The following is an 18,550-nucleotide window of genomic DNA, read 5'->3' as shown; positions in this document are numbered from 1 at the left end:
AGACGATATAGCCATCATTAGTAGGAATAAGCCACGACTAATGGAAGTGTTCAAACAAATTGATCCTGAAGCAAGAAAAAGAGGTCTCAAAATAAACGAAGCAAAAACGAAGTATATGACAGTCAAAAGAATAACTGACAATGAAAATAATATCACAATAGACAACTATACTATCGAACGAGTGGATGCCTTTACATATCTCGGCACAGAAATCAATCAGAACAACTCCGTAAGTAGCGAAATTAATGCACGTATTTCCAGCGGGAATCGTACATACTATGCTAATAAAAGATTGATGACATCGAAATTATTAGACAAAAGAACCAAAATGACTATCTACAGAACACTGATTAGACCCGTAGTAACCTATGGATGTGAAACTTGGGTAATGACGAAAAAAGATGAAGCCCAACTCAGGACATTCGAGAGAAAAATACTGAGGAAAGTATATTGCCCGGTACAAGAGGAAGATGGCACATGGAGAATCAGGAGAAACGACGAGGTTAATGAGTTAAATGAAGGTTATGACATTGTAAGATTTGTGAAAAGTCAAAGACTGTCATGGCTGGGACATGTGCAGAGACAAAACGATGCAAAAACAACAAAGAAAATGTTACAATGGAAGCCCATAGGAAGGCGAAAAAAAGGAAGGCCTAGAACGAGATGGTTGGATGACGTGGAAGACGACCTGAAAACAATGAACATAAGACAATGGAGAAGAAGGGCACAAGAGAGATCTGAATGGAAGGACATAGCCAGACAGGCAAAGACCCATCCAGGGTTATGATGCCAAAAGAAGAAGAAGAATATTATATTGGATATTGTAAAATTTAATGTCTTTTAAATATTTCAGTACTTGATTAGGCAGCTTAGTAGATCCATTATGTTGGTAGCGAGTTTATTTTTTCTTCTTTCGTGGTTATTTGTTTTGTATTCTAACAGGATATGTTTAAAAGTGATTGAGATCTTGAAGTTGTGGCAGAAATGGATGGGTTCTTTATTTATTAAGTGCATATGGGTTGGTATAGTATGTCCTAATCACAGTCCAATTATTATTTCTTGTTCACTACGTTTGTTTATATAATTTTATGGGTAACAAATGATGTTTAATCTTTTTCATATTTTGTTTATTATATATTGTAATCACCCAATTTATCAAAAGTAGTTGTTAGGTGCCTGTATTAACGAATGTTACGGGAAAATCCTTAGTTCTCTGGTCTATCAGTAAAAAATTAACTTATGTTTTAGGTTTCATAGATCTAAATATTAAATAATTTTAAATTTTTAATTAATCAACACAACTGAAATTGTAATTTATTTTGTAATTTTAAATTAAAATTATTTTATTTTTTCCTCCCGCTAATAACACGATTAATAAGTGCAGTTAAAAAAAATAATGATTTTATTTATTTACATTTAAAAAACAGTCAAATGTCTCTACAGTTTATGTCCATGTTGGAGACCATACACACTGGGTTGTTAATAATGATGATAAGAATCATGGTGCTGGAGAGGTTCGTGATGACCGATTGGTCCGTGGTGATCGATGTGATCGTGGTGGCCGATTGGTACGTGGTGATCGATGTGATCATGGTGGCCTATTGGTTCATGGTGATCGATGTGGTCGTGGTGAACTAGTGATTCATGGTGACCGATGTGATCGTGATGGACTATTGGTACGTGATGATCGACGTTTCCATGATGATCGACGTGTCCGTGATGATCGTCGAATCCATGGTGGATGGCAGGTTCGTGGTGATCGATTTGCATGTGATGCTCATGGACATGAGGAACTGGATGGACCGCAGGTTCATGGAAGTGCTCTTGGTGTACGTATTGGCTAGCATTTATTGCGGCAATAAGGAAGCAAACTACAACCTAAAAAATAATTTTAATAAGTAATAGAATAGCAAATTAAAAAGAACTATGCAGTTTAGTAATAAAAAAGTAAAACAAAATAGAAAAGTAGTTAAAAATTTTATAAATAAACTTGGTTGGTTGGAAATACTTAAACATTTGGTTACAAAAATTTTACAGCGTGTAGATATATATGTATATAGATATCCTGTATCCTTTTAATTTTTGGTCTAAAATTTGTTGTTACAACATTTCTGATGCTCTTCATTTCATGCTTTTCAATTGTTGACTAGTTGTCATCCCCGGACTATTTTCCCGTTTTTACTTTTAATTGACCAGTTGAGTTCCTTTGGTTATTATTTTGTATTTCTTTTGTTGATACAAATACTTTCCTGCTATCTTGGTCTCCATTTTAATAAAAATTTTGAAAGTATTCTTCACATCTTTTGGATGCTCCTTCAAAGACTCTTGGACGTTTTGTTTAGCTTTAGGTCATCATTGTTTACCCCTGCATATGCTTTTCGAACAGATATTTAGGTTATCTTGTCAGGGGAAACTGATATATATTACCTACATTACTTATCATAATTACTGATTGCCTATGTGTTTGTTTCTTGTCAAAGGGTTATATGTACCAGCATATGTTATTTAATTTTTTTATGTTAGATTTCTTGGTTTTACATTTTTGTTTTTTTGAATCTTTCTCAACCAAACTGCAACCAAAGCATTGACTGCTATTTCACAAAAAAATTAATATTAAGGAGTACGATTACTGCACTGCTACTGCTACGTTACGATTTTCAAATAATAATTTGCCTATATGTAAATGTGGAATGTGGTTATATAGAAAACTGGTCTAGTATTAAATCTTAAATTGTGTTAAAATCTTTGCTTAATCGAATGCTACTTAGTGGGACCCCCACCCACATTTGTGAATAGACGCTTTCCCTTCTCGGTCTTTCAAGCGCGTGCTTATGAGTAAACCAGTTTGAGGTGGTCTAGCGTCAGTAGTGTACTTTTTATGCAAACTGTGTGAAATCCTTAAATTGTAACTTGTTTTGTGTTGTTTTTTTTTGTGAATTAGTGGAAATTAAATAAACCAAAAAACCCTAATTTTAATCTGTACACATGGCAAACACTTGAAAAAAGACTGAACGTCTTATATTTGGTGCCTCATCACAATTAAAAGACAATGTTTTATCTACTTACGCAGATGAGACAAGACATTCATTAAAAGAAGTTTCTTCAAATAGAAACGAAGAAGAGAACGAGAAAGAACTAGAAAATCTTTAATTTATAAAGAAGACCAGAAGATGTTGCACGGTATATATTTTGATGGTCGTTAGGATAAAACGTTAGTTTAAATCCAAGTTGAGAATCAAGCACAAAAGAGAATCATAACCGAAGAACATATTGTGTTAGTTTCAGAACCAAACTCTAAGTATTTTGCACGTCTTACTTTACAATCTGGTTCAGCAAAAAGTATTGCAGACTATTTATTCAATTTCTTAAAATCGAAATGTGATATTTCTACTTTGGATGCGACGGAACAGCGGTAAATACCGGCGTTCACAATGGTGCAATTCTCAAATTAGAACTTCAAATTAAGAAACCATAACATTGGTTCATTTGTCTTTTACATGAAATGAGCTGGCGTTACGACATTTGATAAACTATTTAGATGGAGAAACCGCAGGACCTACCGGATTTTAGGGAGAAATAAGAAAGCTTTTAGAAACTTGCGCAACCCTACCTGTTTTTGAATTTCGAAAAATTCAAAGTGAACTTCCTGAAGTAGATATTAATATATTAAGTATAGACGAAACATATTTATACTAAATAAACAAAGCTGTAAGTAATGGTATCGTATTAGAGTGCTTAAAATATCGACAATCGGGAAAGACGGCACAGTCGAGGTGGATTACAATAGCAAACAGAATACTATGACTTTATGTAACTTATCTGCAAAATGTGTATGATCCCACTTGGTTTTCAATCAAAGTAAAGCCAGAAGTTAAATATGGGTCAATTCGTTTATTTAATATGATTCAATGCTCGCAAAATTTATTACTAAAACTAAAGAAAATAGTGAATAAAGTCATTCAAAGTAATGGATATTTTGCACATCCAGAAAATATTCTCGTAGCCATGTTGGGAGATACGCGACCCCCAGGTTTGAGGCGCATTTTAAAATCTAGAAACAGCCAAGAAACTAAAGAAATTTGCCAGTTTGAAATTCCAACTATAAATTTTGGAACCAAAGAGTATTTTGACTTAATTAGTTGGCAAACTACTGTAATATCAGAACCATCAATAACAAAACAATTGTCAATAAATGAACTTAGAAAAATGATTGATGACACTACTTCAAATAAATTTGAAATTCTTAAATTTCCTTGTCATTCGCAAGCAGTAAAAAGATCTGTCAAACTAGTGACAGAAGTTATTGGTTTGTGAAGCTGAAGCAAGAGATAGATTTATAAGAAATCAAGTTTTGTCAAGACAAGTATTACCTAAGTTTGAAACAACATGCGATTTTTTTCAAGCTTTACAGTAAATAATTAAAATATACTATTTTATAGTAAGTTATGACTTGTAAAGAAGCCAAAACAACATTAATATAAAATAAAAAAGTTTTTTTTTGTTTTTTTTTTTCAACATTTTTTTTTATTTGTAAATTTTTAAAGTTCTGGGACACCGGAAGATATTGTTCTATAAATCCCAAACTTTGGATAAAGTTTTGCAATTATATCTAACCACTTTTTCGGATATGAGACATATCAATTTGTAAAAAAATTTGTTTTCGCACTATCCTAATACATATGTGCATTTCAAATACATATTTCACTTAAGGCACTTTAAGAAGTTAAAACATATTTTGATCTCAATTATCAGTTTCCAGAGTCCATATAAACCATATATTTACACAGTAGAGGCAAAGAAATAAAGGTAAGTAGATAGAATACGTTTTATTCACCTCGAGTAGGAACATAAGAAGTCAAAAAATCAAATAAAAAATATTACTTTTAAAGAGCTAACGCAAATTATCAACAATAGAAAAAAAAGTGGAACAGTAAAGACATGATAATTAAACTTAAATAAAACTACTTACAGCTACTTTGTACATTTTGTCTTCTTACTAAAATATCTACGTTGTCAACTTGAAATAACTAAATTTAGAATACCTGCTACTGAAATAATCTCCTGTATTTATATGCGTGTGTGTCTGCCTCATCCAACTTGTTTTTCAATTAGCTAATAAATCTGGGGAGTCTTGGATTACCATATTTAGATAGATATTTAGATTTATAAAAAAAAACAAATAAAAATATAAATAGGTCCTAGCTTGTTATGAAATCGTAGACAAGTATTTTTAACTGGAACCTTGAATATTTAAATTTTAATTGAAAATGAAAAATGTATACTTACGGTGTGGCTGAGAATTACCCGATTTAAAAAAGGTGACAGGCGTAATCTGTACCTGATTATTATTCTTATTTATCATCGTCCAGTCTCTCGCATCCAATGCTGAGTATCAGCCTCCTCTATTTTTTCACTTATGACTTCAGTGGTCTACTTCGGCTTTTTCTGTCTTGAGGGTGTCTTCGCTCTAATAGGGTTATTACTATCTATCATCGTTGCCGAGCTACATAAAAATAACCTATATATATATATATATATATATATATATATATATATATATATATATATATATATATATATGTATATATATATATATAAATGGGAATAAGCCACAATTAAAGGTTAAAGCACGTGTATTGACGTTTCAATTTTCACTTCGGAAATTGAAACGTCAATAAATGTACTTTAACCTTTAATTGTAGCTTATTCCCATTTAAATAGTAATTACTTTAAAATGCCACAAGAAAATAGCTTCAGAACAATATATAATTAAACCGGTCTTCTTCCATGCCGTTCGAGATAATTTAAGGGTCACACAGGTCAACATCCGTCCGCCTCGAAGGGATTCCCGAACAACGGCTGTTTGATATATATATATATATATATATATATATATATATATATATATATATATATTAATGTGATATCAAGAATTTTAATTTTAAAACTTTACAAAAAATTTATATAAAACATTACTAAAATTTTTGATTTATGATTTATATCACACCTTTCAATTTTGTTATCTCAGGTTTTACTCGTGCTTCAATATCTATACTTTACAGCTGATGGGTTAGGTCCAAAGAATAACGAAATAAAACAACACAATATGATATGAAGATAATGTAATAAAATAAACTGATTAAAATACCTCCAAAAATTATTAGCATACAATGTTTATCAAACAAAATTCGTTCTACGTACGTGAACCTTCAATAATGCATGGATAATATAATACAATTATAATCTAAAATCCAGCTTATTATGCTACATAATCAAATCCAATAATATTCAGTGTCCTTCCTAATGCAATTTTGATATATCGATTGTACCAAGAAAAATTTGTATGAATTATCCAATTCTCTCCACAGATCCGTGTCCCCTCTCAGAACAAATTTGATCTCTTTTGACTATCGACAACTTATTTACACGTTACTAATATGATATATTATTATTTGACCCAAAATTCTTAAATTGAATATATTATGAATGTTTCTCCCGTTGAAACGCTTCCTCTGTCTTGAGTTGTCCAATTCCTCGTTCTATGCAAAATTAACTATCAGTTCTCAGCAGCCTCCTATGTAATTTGCAACATTAAACAAGATATTGCAATTTAGTGTCTTCAATGCTCTCCTTCGAATGCACGTACCTTTCCAATGATGCCAGCATCTTTTCCTCTCGCCAAACTTAATCTCCCGTTCCAAAATAAGCAGCGATACGTAGAATACAAGTAGGAAAAGTTTACTTACAAATTTGTACCAGATCAACTATCGTCGGATACACTTACTTCACCAACTCACAACTTATTCTTTATCACTTACTACCCTTGGAGACCAACTCGAAAACCAACCATTCACTTTAAGAAACTGGAACTAACTAACTTTCTCATCTCCTCTATCCATCCATCCAACCTCTCATTATACACACCCACATCCACTTTCCAAATTCTCGGCCAATCAGAAATTTGCATACCACTCCCACATACAATCAGAAATACCTACAAACTTTCCTAATTCATATTATTTCTACAAGGACACTTAATTTCTACTGGGTATTTACATATACCGAACAATCATTTATTTATTAACTATTTTTATTGTCCTTCTCATGGCGCAAATCCGGCTTACGGAACACTTTATGGCTTATGGGGAAATCTTATCTATTTATTGTACCTGCACTATTCACTTGTTATATTTATACAAAATATTATTTATGACTAATATTCTTCTTCTTCTGGTTCCTATCCGTTTCGGATGTTGGAAATCATATTGGCAATCATGACCTTGCTCGCTGCGGCTCGAAACAGCTCCGTTAAGGTTTTCTTAAACCATGTTCTTAAATTCCGCAGCCATGATATTCTCCTTCTACCGCGTCCTCGCTTACCTTTGACTTTACCTTGCAATATAGACTGCAGCAGGGAGTAACGGTGCTGATTTCTCATAACGTGTCCCAGATATTGCAATTTTATGCGTTTGATCGTAAACACAATCTCTGGTTCCTTCTTCATTTTTTCTAGAACTTCGTTGTTCGTGATCCTTGCTGTCCATGATATTCTCAGCATTCTTCTAAAAAGCCACATCTCAAATGCTTCAAGTTTTTTAATAGTGGTGTCTGTAAGCGTCCATGCCTCCGCCCCGTACAACAACACAGAGAAAACATAGCATCTCAAATGTCTCATTTTTGTATCATTTTTGATATATATAATGGGAGTCAAGTCAACCATCATTGACGAAATTCAAAGGAGACAACTGATCTGGTATGGTCATGTGAAAAGAATGGACGACGATAGGCTGCCAAACCAAATTTTAAAATGGACGCCAAGAGAAAGAAGGAAGAGAGGAAGGCCAAAACAATCCTGGCTGGGCGGCATTCAGAAGGCAATGTCGGAAAGAAACCTTCACCCTGGCGAATGGAATGACCGACGTAGCTGGAAACTGGGAACCGGAAGGCGGAGAACGCTATAAAAAAGCAGGAAAAAAAATTCTCATTGTGTGAGCCAGTCTGAATAATAATATCGAGTCGAGTTTTAAAATGTAACGCGCGTATTGTCGGGAATAGAAATTGTAATAAATGTTGTAAATAAATTATTTAATTATAGTGTGAAATAAATTAGTGTAATATTGTACAAATAAAGACTTTAATAAACTAAGTGTTAAAATATTTTTATAATAAATACAGTTAATAAATTAAATTAATAAACTCAGTTCAGAATATTTACTGTACAAAGATGAATTTCGAAATGGGTCAAAATTGGAACTGTCCGCTTCTATAGTTTATTTTTATGAACGAGAGAGTAATTAGCATAATTTTAACTGGTAGCTCCGACCACTCCATGGGCGTGCTCAAGATTAATTGAAAAATTACTTTAAATAATTGTAAAAAATAAATGAATCATTTCAGTGTTATAAAGTGTTATGTGTATGTAAACAAAAGTGACCTCTTTTATCACACACTATATTAGAACTGACTGGCCTACATTAAAAAGGGTTTTAAAAAATTCACATTTTTTTTAATTTTTAAAAATTACAAAAGAGAAAAAGAGTTTTTAAAACCGTCTAAGGTATGTTAAATAGATGAATAAAAATATTAATATAAAACTTACAGCTACTTGTTACAAATCCAAATCAGATTCAGAAGATAAACTTTCAGAACCAAGATTTATAATAACTGGCTCGATCATTTTATCAGTAATATTGTCCAGCTTCCACATTTTTTCCTCTTCTTTAATAGTGTGATTTACTGCCTTTTCCCAGTTTTCAGGTTTTACATTATTTACGGCCTCCAAAAACAACTGTTTAATATCATGAATTTTAAAAGTGGTATTTTTTCTTGAAACTTCACTCTTTATCTGTGCCCATACCAGTTCAATCGGGTTTAATTCACAATGATATGGTGGGGATCTAAGTACTGTCATTCCACGATTTTTGGCAATTTCATCAATTTCGTATTTTTTAAATTTTTCTTTATGAAGGGCACACAACGAATAAAGTTCCTTTCTTATAGATCCGGGATGGTACGTAATATTTTTTGAACTCAGCCAATTCTGCAAGTCTTTTTTTAACCACTTGGTTGTGGGCAGTCCTTCTATAAGTCTGGAGTGATAACTTGCATTATCCATTACTATTACACAGTTCTTAGGAAGAAGATCTATCATTTGTTCGAACCATTCTTGAAAGACATCAGCGTTCATGTCTTCATGGTAGTCACCGGTACGAGTTGATTCAAAAGTTAATAAACCACCTTCAACAAAACCGTCTGAACTGCCAATGTGTACTATTATCAGCCTGCGTCCCTTTCCTGATGGTGGGTTTAAACCAGTAGATAAGTTATTTACAAAAGCGTGCCTTTGACTTGTAACAGTTTCATCCTGCCAAAATTTATTTGGTGTATGACCCTCGTTGATCCATGTTTCATCAAGATAAAATATTTTTCTTTTTTGGTTTCTCATTTCCTTTATGGTTCTTAGAAAATTTCTTCTCCATATGACAATATCGCTTCTTTCTAATAAAATAGACTTTCTGGGATTCTTTTTCCAGCGGAAGCCTATTTCTTCTAAAAGTTTCCATAACGTACTTCGACTCATTTCTGGGTAATCCTTATCATCTCGAACTGAGACAAGAACTTTATCCAATGTTGGAAATTCTTGTCTAAAGAAGAACTCATGCACTTTCCGTCGAAGTCCTTCTTTAAAATGATATTCTATTTGAAATTTTGGTTTCCCTGGAGCATTACGTGGCATTTGAAAATTACCACATTTCTCTTCTTTAATAACTCTGTAAATCGTAGATTTCCCAACATCAAGTGTACTGCTAACTAACTCAACGGTCTCATCAACACTTTCACATAAACGTTTGTCTGTAAATGATTTAAAACAATTAAATATTAATGTTTTTTCATTAACTGTTAGAGGACCAATTTTTCGGCGTTTACACGGCACTTCCAAATTTTCCATAACACTAGTATACACAATAAACTGCACCTTGCAACTGAAGTACCTACTTTTAGTGAACTGTTAAGAATTTTGAATACGCCACTTGGACCTTCCTACAAAATGGAAAAACCCACTATCACATTTTCTGTGGAATAAGTTTAGAAGGTAATTATCTAGTCAATTACTGTCGTAGATTCCTGGAATTAAAGAATTAAATGTTTGATTGTTGAAACCCTTACTTCGTGGAATGCACTCATTTCAGATAAAATAAAACGTTTTATTTTATCTAAAGAATTAAACTTTATTTTGCAAATAGGTAGGTACTTATTAAACTTTTATTGGTTATATATAACCAATAAAATAAACATCTTACATTTCTTGCAAATTCATTAGTACCTGTTAACCTCCATCACTCCGACACTGGCAACCTTATTTAGGGATTAGTAATCCTCACAACTATTGTATTCTATTCTGCTCCAACCTTTATACCTGGTGGTCATACTCAATTTAAAATTGTTTTCCTATATACTTCTGTAAACTTGTTGACAAATATCTGTTTTTCATTGAGTCACCCGTATCAACAGTTTAGGGATTTGCATACATAATTTATTGTTTTATTACTCTCTCATACATAAAAATACACTATAGTGTTAATGTCTATCGGTATCAAAAGTTTCGGCATTTTGCTGAAACCTGTTTAACTGATAGCCACAGTTAATGTATTTATATTTCAAATTCATGTCAAAATTATCAAAATCTGATACTAACAATATATTACACTAATAATTTCTGCTCATTTATTAACTGATTAAATGGTAATGATTGTCCAACAACAAATTTACAGTGTGATACCGAATTTTACATACTACTGGGTGGTCTTTTGCTTTATTATTACAAACTATTTCATGAAAAAATACTAAGATCGACCGTCATGGAAATAGATAATATCAAGCAGATTTCACTTTTAGATCTTTTAGTCGAAAGAACTGAGTCATAAAACTATAAAAGTCATAAAATCATAAAATCTTTAATAGTTTCCACACTTTGTACAAAAATTAATTGTCAATTATTAATTTTTATATTTTTTTTACATTATATTTTAATATTTTTGTTATTAAGCAAAATTTATGTATAGTATATTATATTAAGTACTTGGAAATACTTAAATGGCTAATAGAGGTCACCGGCGCGATTCTAGAAATACCATTTATTGGCTCTAACAGTTTTTATGACCGAGATACAGGGTGTTTTATCGATTTTTCTCAGTTCTTTCTTAATTCATAACTTTAGAACAACCCTCTATATATTTTTTTTATATTTGGTATTCATATATTTCCTTCAGCCCAACCCAAATAACCCACTTTTTTATACATGCCAAATCTAGTGAGAGATGATACATTGCCAGCAAAAACCAAATTAGTGAATAACCTATCATGGAGCTACTAACACTTTGAACAGATCACACTTATTTTCAACCAGATAATGATTTTTAAAGCACAACTTCGGATTAGCTACGGGCTTATTTTTATCTCCATTATTAGCAAATATATTCATGGATGAATTTGAACAACACATTGTACACAAACAAGATAAACTACCCGCAGTATAGTAGAGATACCACCATACAACCCACAACCCACACAAACAGATATTTAAATTATCACTTCAACCCCAATGTTAACATAAAAAAAGAAAAAAGTAATACATAGATAATGCTCATAACTGGCCTTCAAGATCTCCTGATCTTATTCCAGTAGATTATTATATCTGGGGATGATTTAAGTGATTTAAAGTCATAAGTGTATTCTTCCGAAATAAATAGATGAATAAAAGAAGTCAATAAAGAACACAACAAATGTAATTCGAAAATTCGTTAGCTATATCTTAAAACGAGCGAGGAAATGTATGAACCAAAATAGAGGACATTTTGTTAATCCGGGCCTGGACTTTTTTTGTGATTGGAAAGTGGGTCTTTTGGTTCCTGAATGAGACATGTGTACTAAATATCAAAAAAATATACAGTGTGCGACTGTGTGTAATGGATTCATACAGAAATGAGCAAAAGCGATAAAACACCCCGTAACTTGGTTATAAAAACCATAAGAGTCAATAAATGTAGTATATCTATCACCACCTTAGTGACTTCTATTCACCATTTAAGCATTTCCGTTTCCCAATAAAACACCCTGTATACGTCGTAAAAAATTACCAAAAACCCAAGAAAATAAAGATTTATTTAAATATTTCCGTGAACAAACAGTTTACAAAATACTGAATAAAGTCCCTCGTCCATATTGACGATATTTCCCATAACACTAATAAAATGTTTACACAAATTTTACATAATTATGTAAATGTTTCAAAGAACTATATTTAGAATATTTTAATATGATAATTATAATAATTCACAAATATTCGTAATAAATATTCACGTCCCGCAAATTAAAATTTGTTACCAATTATTTTTTATTTATAATTTTGTTTCAAAGTTCACAAACAAGATTTTTTAAAAAACGTGGGCTAACGTACAAGAAATTATTAAAAAAACGTACTTTACATATATGCATTGTACCTTCAACAAAACATATTATATTTATTTAATAGTAGTTGCGATATTACGAGTATATACTTGATAGAAATGAATAAAATGTAAAGTAAAAAGTAAAAGTATCTCACTAGAGGAATATAACTTTTATTACGACCGACCAGAAAATATATACTTTCTAGATAATTTTTTGTCTAGAAAATAATGTTGAGCAGGTTAAGACCGAAAAATAGACTTTAGGGTCGGCCAAAAACTTTTTCCGATTTCTACTTTTTATCATTCTAATCGGAGAATAAGTTTAGCAGATGAACAGCAGGGTTTTCTTAGTGGAAGATCGTGTACAGATGCAACATTCGTTATAAAGCAAATTACTGAGAAATCACTAGAGTATAATAGACCAGCATTTCTCTGTCTGATTGACTTAAAGAACGCGTTTGACAGAGTAAGACTCAAAGATATAATCCATCTTCTGTATAATAAAGAAGTTCCCCCAAACATTATAAAAACTATCGAAAATATCTTTCAAAACAATAAAATGGAAGTCAGAATAGATGGACAACTTACAGAATCTATAGAAATAGGCATCGGAATAAAACAAGGGGATTCATTAAGTTCTTCAATTTGATGAAATCAAATCATGCATGAAATCATCAAAAGCGTTAACAAAGGAAGAGGATACAGAATGGAAACAAAGAAATAACAATACTGTGTTACGCAGACGACGTAATATTGATAGCCCAAGATAAAGATAGTCTGCAAAGACTGGTCCACAGATTTAACATAAAAGCAAAAGAATTTAATATGACAAACTATCTCAGAAAACTAAAACAACAGTAGTCAGCAAAGAACTATCCAGATGTAAAATAGAAATTGATGGCATTACTATTGAACAAGTGATGTAAAGAAAATGCCTGGGAATTACACTGTCTAGCTATGGACCTGGACAAAGTAGTGAGAGATCAACTACAAAAAGCAAATAGACTGGCAGAATACCTTAATAACACTATATGGCGAAACAGACACATTAACACTGAGATGAAGTTTAGAATTTATAAAGCCAATGTAAGACCAATAATGACATATGCCTCAGAAAATATACCCGACACAGCCACAACGCAAAGGCTACTGGAAACAGCAAAGATGAGAGTAATGAGAAGAATTGCAGGAAATAAGCTGAGAGATCAAAAGAGAAGTGAGGACATTAGAAGAAAATGTAACATACAGAGTATAAATGAATGGACACAAAATAGAAAAAGTAAATGGAATAACCACATAAGCAGAATGGAGGAGACCCGTGTCGTCAAAATAGCATTGCTGTGCTTTGTGCCCTCCAAATTTCTTTGGCAGGACCCTGGACTACCTTGCCTGTCGGCTATACGTCCGTTAACGAAACCTCTGCCCCTACGAGTCCGACACCAAAGTGAAGGTGTCACGCCACGTATGCAAAAATAAACGGTTCGTGGGGCTCCACCTTCCCCGTAGTACCTTTGTTGCGAGTACCTCACCTACCCGTTATTCAGCCCCCGGGCGGATAGGTTTGGCAAGCGGAGGAATTTCCACCTCGCACGTAGACAGGTCGCCGCCGAGGATCTCTCCTCTACCACTCTTGGATCTCCCGGCGGGTACGTGCCGTGGCACCCACACGACGCCTGACACAAGATCAGGAGAGGTATGTACGGGCCCAGCTCGTTCAACCTCGCCAGGCTCTTTTGGAATGAGAGTAGAGTGGTCCCACGAGAGTCTCGTCTCGGATACTAGGAATGTAGACCGGTGACCGTGTCGCCTAAGCGACCGTGTGAGTTTCTACCAACCCGACATGCGACACCTCAAGCGACGGCTCTCCACCTCTCGATTCCTACCCATTAGTCGCCTCTTACGACAGGCAGGGCTTTCTGACCCCGGCCGTATTCTTATCTCCGCGAGCCGGACGGAGCGTCAAAATAGCAAGAGATAAGTTATCAATCGGCAGAAGAAGTATCAGACAACCGCGCAAAAGATGGAGTGACAACCTTCCAAACAGGTATTAATCCGCCAATAAACAAGCAGAATTGCTTATAAAGAAGAACAAGAAGAAGAAGATATCAACGTTGCGATTTATTTTAAAGTGGCAGGATTCTTTATTTGTTTTTTGTCAAACTTGTCTCGAGATTTCGCTAATTTATAAATATGGACTCAGATTTTGAATTGAAATAAAAATTCCATGTATATAACTTATAAAAGATTAGGACGACAAGTCAGACTGTTTGTCTGGTAGGGTAACTTAATTAATGGCGTATTGTATAATATTATACTTCATAAGTCACTGGTTTATAAATTTATGAAGAAATATTTATTTAATACAAAAATAACATTGTTTATAAAGAAATAAAGGCTTTAGAAAATTTATATAATGTATTGTCTTCAAATGATTTAGAGTGTGTATCATTTTTGCATAGTTCATATCGACATTGCTTTGTTGTTTCTTTTTTGTACAGAATCAAAAATATTTGCTAATAAAGGTACTTTTTTTTATTTATTTTAGTATTTCTTTTTTTTTCAATAACTAGACTTTCTTTGGTATTTTTTATCCCAATTATGTGTTTCTATGCACTTTATTGTTATTTATATCACTGACCTCATCTAACATGTTTTTTTACAAAAAACTGTACGGAAACAATGGCTGACACTATTTTCTGATAAAAGTCGTATTGATGATTCAAATATTGTTTTGTGGTGGGTGTAGAATAGTTTGTCGGATCGTGACGTATGATACATACTTGGAAAGGAGAGGGGATAGCAAATATGATAAGACAGAAAAAACAGACATGGCGACATTGCCAAAAAAAAAACATTAAATCACATCCCCGTTGTTATTTCTTCGATTGAAGCGTGAGATGTGTAAAATAAAAGGGGAGGAAATATCGAATATATTATGATAGAAGAAACTAATTATTAAACAAAGGCGATTACCAAAAGGGCACTACACAGTATCTTCATTATTAATGAACGTATAGCGATATACAAGCTATCACATGATATTATGGATGATAATAGACACACTGTAAACTAAATCTATTTTATTTATCTAAAGAACGCCTCTGACTGAGTACAAAATAAACAACTAGCCGAATCTTAGTATATGACACATCAAATAAAACGATGTGAGATGTATAGTAGATATAATGTACATAGCAACTACTATTTTAATGGGAATAAGCATTCTGCCGAGGAATTTGCGACACAATTGGTCTCATTTAGCATAATTAGAGCCGCTTCTTTGATTGTTCTCTTTATACCATATGTTTCTTCTAGGACTATGCGTAAATCGTTTCATTGAACCCTATGTTAATTTTCGAATGTGCGTTTACATATTTGAGATGTATCAAATTCTCTATTTTTAAAATAAGATTAATGTTCACTTATTCTAACATTTAATGGTCTTGATGTTTCACCTAAAAAAACTGATCGTATTCAAAAGGTATTTTATAAATATAATTCTTTGTTCTTTCTTGTTCATTGCTAGGTCTAGTTTAAGATAAAATAGATCTCGAAATGTGTTTGTTGTTTTTGAACGTTGTTGAAATGTTGAATTTATTTATCTTATTTTTTAAGTTTTGCTGATAATCTTTTTATGTATGGTATTGTTATTTTCCTTATATTATTCCTTGTGTATGCTGTAGGATCTGTTTCTAAGTTTTTCGGTTCAATTCGGTCGATTGTTGAATATTCCCTATCTATAAACGATAAAGGATAATCATTTTTTAATAAAACAGATGTTAGCAAATGTTTCTCCTCTAAAAACAAATATTTTCGTTCTTCTCATGGCACCGTCTCCTTTCGAAGGTTGGCGATCCAAATGGCAATTGTAGTTTTGGAAACTGCTGCGCGAAAGATTTCTGCGGATGAGCGGTCGAACCATCTCCTTAGGTCTTTCACACACGAGTTCTGGCGTCTTCCTACTGATCTTTTGCCCTGTACTTTCCGTATTTTCGTTAGAACACGTAATTTTGGCTCTATCGTATAAGGATTTTATATATCCTCTTAATATTGATGTTGTGATTTGATTTGTAATTTAGATATCTGTTCATATCTCCACCATATCGTGGGTTTTAAATTTTGTTTAGAAATAATATTTGTTTTAAAATCTTTCATAAATATATCTTCTAATAATGGAGATAAACTTATGCCCATTGATTATAGCTGATATATTTAGTCTTGTTCTAGTTGCCAATGTATCATCATTCTCTAATTTTGTTTTTAATATATTTAAAGTCTTATCTAATGGCACATTTGTAAATAAACTATTTATGTCAAAACTTACTTAAATATTATTTGAATTAAATTCAATATTTGATAATTTATTTAAAACATTTGTATTTTTTGTAAATAATGTGTCAATTTTATTTGCAAAATATTTATTTATTTGCTTTATTTACTATGGAATTACTTAACAGGAGAACTTTACTGTCATCATGGCATGTGGTTGTCTATTTAAAGACGAATCACATGGTATGATTTTCCTGGCGGATATTCTTAAGTTAAAGTTGATTTCATGTTATTAAATGAATTATCTTAGAATAAAGTCGTCCCAGGAACGCCACTCAGCAATATTGGCAATATCATTTTAAAGTCATCTACTTTAAAATGTATAATATATTTATGTCTGAATTGTCAATATAAATGAGTCAGATAAAATTAAACTATTGGAAGGATTTTTGACTAAGCAACAAAACACAAAATTTGTTTATTTTATTAATATTTGTATTTTGAGAACGATTTCCGAAGTGGAAATTGAAACGTGAATAAACTTATTTTTTACTTAAATTGTGGCGTATTCCCATTAAAATAGTAATTGCTTTGGTATACCACAAGAAAATAACTTCAGAACAACCTTGATTTTAAATTTCTTGTGCCTTCTCCTTAATTTCCTGATGACACTACTACAAATAAAGAAATAAAGCTACGACAACGGTTCGTTTGGTAAATTAAATTTATGTTTTTAAATCAAATCCTTAATTATATGCTCATTAAACAATATACGATTATAATACAGCACTACATTTAAACTTTTCCAACCCCATTTTCGTACGTGAGGAATACTGGTGCAGTGAGAATACATAACTTACATTTTAGTATCTTCAGAGTTTGTGTCAACCTCAGTGTAATATTATATAAATTTAGTGTATTATGCATGCCCGTTATTTGAAAAAGATAATCGTGTAAACGAGCTTATATCTAACTGAAGATTTGGCAAATACTCAGCAACTCCCCATATCTATGTAGGAACAAACAAACACAAAACAAGTTCATAAATCTGTTGGGAACAAGGAATATATGAGTATGGAGGGCCCTCGAAGCTGCTCTCAACAAGAAAATCTCCTTTATTGCGCTGTCGATCCTGCAAATCCCGCAGTAATGCCGGCCTCTGTTCGGAATACGGCGAAACGGTTGCTTAGTGATGAGCTGTGTCCGCCAGGATGCACTCGCTACAACTACCGAGGCCTTTATTACACTTTTAAGTGGATGAAAGATACGCGATAAATGCTGGATGTTTAATCAATTCAGATAAAACCTTCTTACGGTCTTAACGAAGATTTAAAAAGATAAAAACGGGGGGTTTAAGGTTACAAAAGAAAAAGAAATCTTTAAATCGCTGAGCTAAAGTTATCTGAGTATTTTAATTATGTATTTACATTTCGTTTTAGCGTCAGAGTACAAAAACTAAAAACAAGAGCAACCCAAAAAATTTTTAACTTAAAAATATGGGTGTTTAACTAAGCCCTTCCTATCTTTAAATTTAAATCAAATAAAGTCCGTGTTTAAGATATTATCGATATTTTTTATTCGGTTGAAAGGTCTCTCGATGTCATTATGCACCACCGCGGCTTCGCTGGGTGAATTTGACCAACGGCTTGGGTTATATTGGAAAAAAAATTACATGGCCCGGTATTACTATATAAAATTTATTCATTTTAATGAATTATATTAATTATTTTTTCTTAAAACTATTTAAAAAACGTTATCAAAAACGTTAATGCTTACTAAAGTATTTCCTATTTTTTTGTATATATATATTTGTGGAATCTATACTCCTGGCG

The 18,550-nt window shown here is 32.5% G+C and overlaps 2 protein-coding genes across 2 annotated transcripts in view; one reads left to right on the top strand and one right to left on the bottom strand.

The window, feature by feature from the left end:
• Positions 1–18,550, top strand: part of VGlut (Vesicular glutamate transporter) — a 221,396-nt gene that overhangs the window by 59,419 nt on the left and 143,427 nt on the right. The gene's annotated exons all lie outside the window — the stretch shown is intronic.
• LOC140434287 (uncharacterized) lies at positions 1,385–5,112 on the bottom strand. Its single transcript, XM_072522438.1, has 2 exons — positions 4,970–5,112; positions 1,385–1,878 (listed from the first exon to the last, which is right to left on the bottom strand). The coding sequence occupies exons 1-2, from the start codon at positions 4,982–4,984 to the stop codon at positions 1,480–1,482; spliced, it is 414 nt and encodes a 137-aa protein (XP_072378539.1). The 5' UTR covers positions 4,985–5,112; the 3' UTR covers positions 1,385–1,479.

The sequence above is a fragment of the Diabrotica undecimpunctata genome, chromosome 2, assembly GCF_040954645.1.
Source record: "Diabrotica undecimpunctata isolate CICGRU chromosome 2, icDiaUnde3, whole genome shotgun sequence".
NCBI lineage: Eukaryota > Metazoa > Arthropoda > Insecta > Coleoptera > Chrysomelidae > Diabrotica > Diabrotica undecimpunctata.
This window is presented reverse-complemented; position numbering and strand designations above follow the sequence as displayed.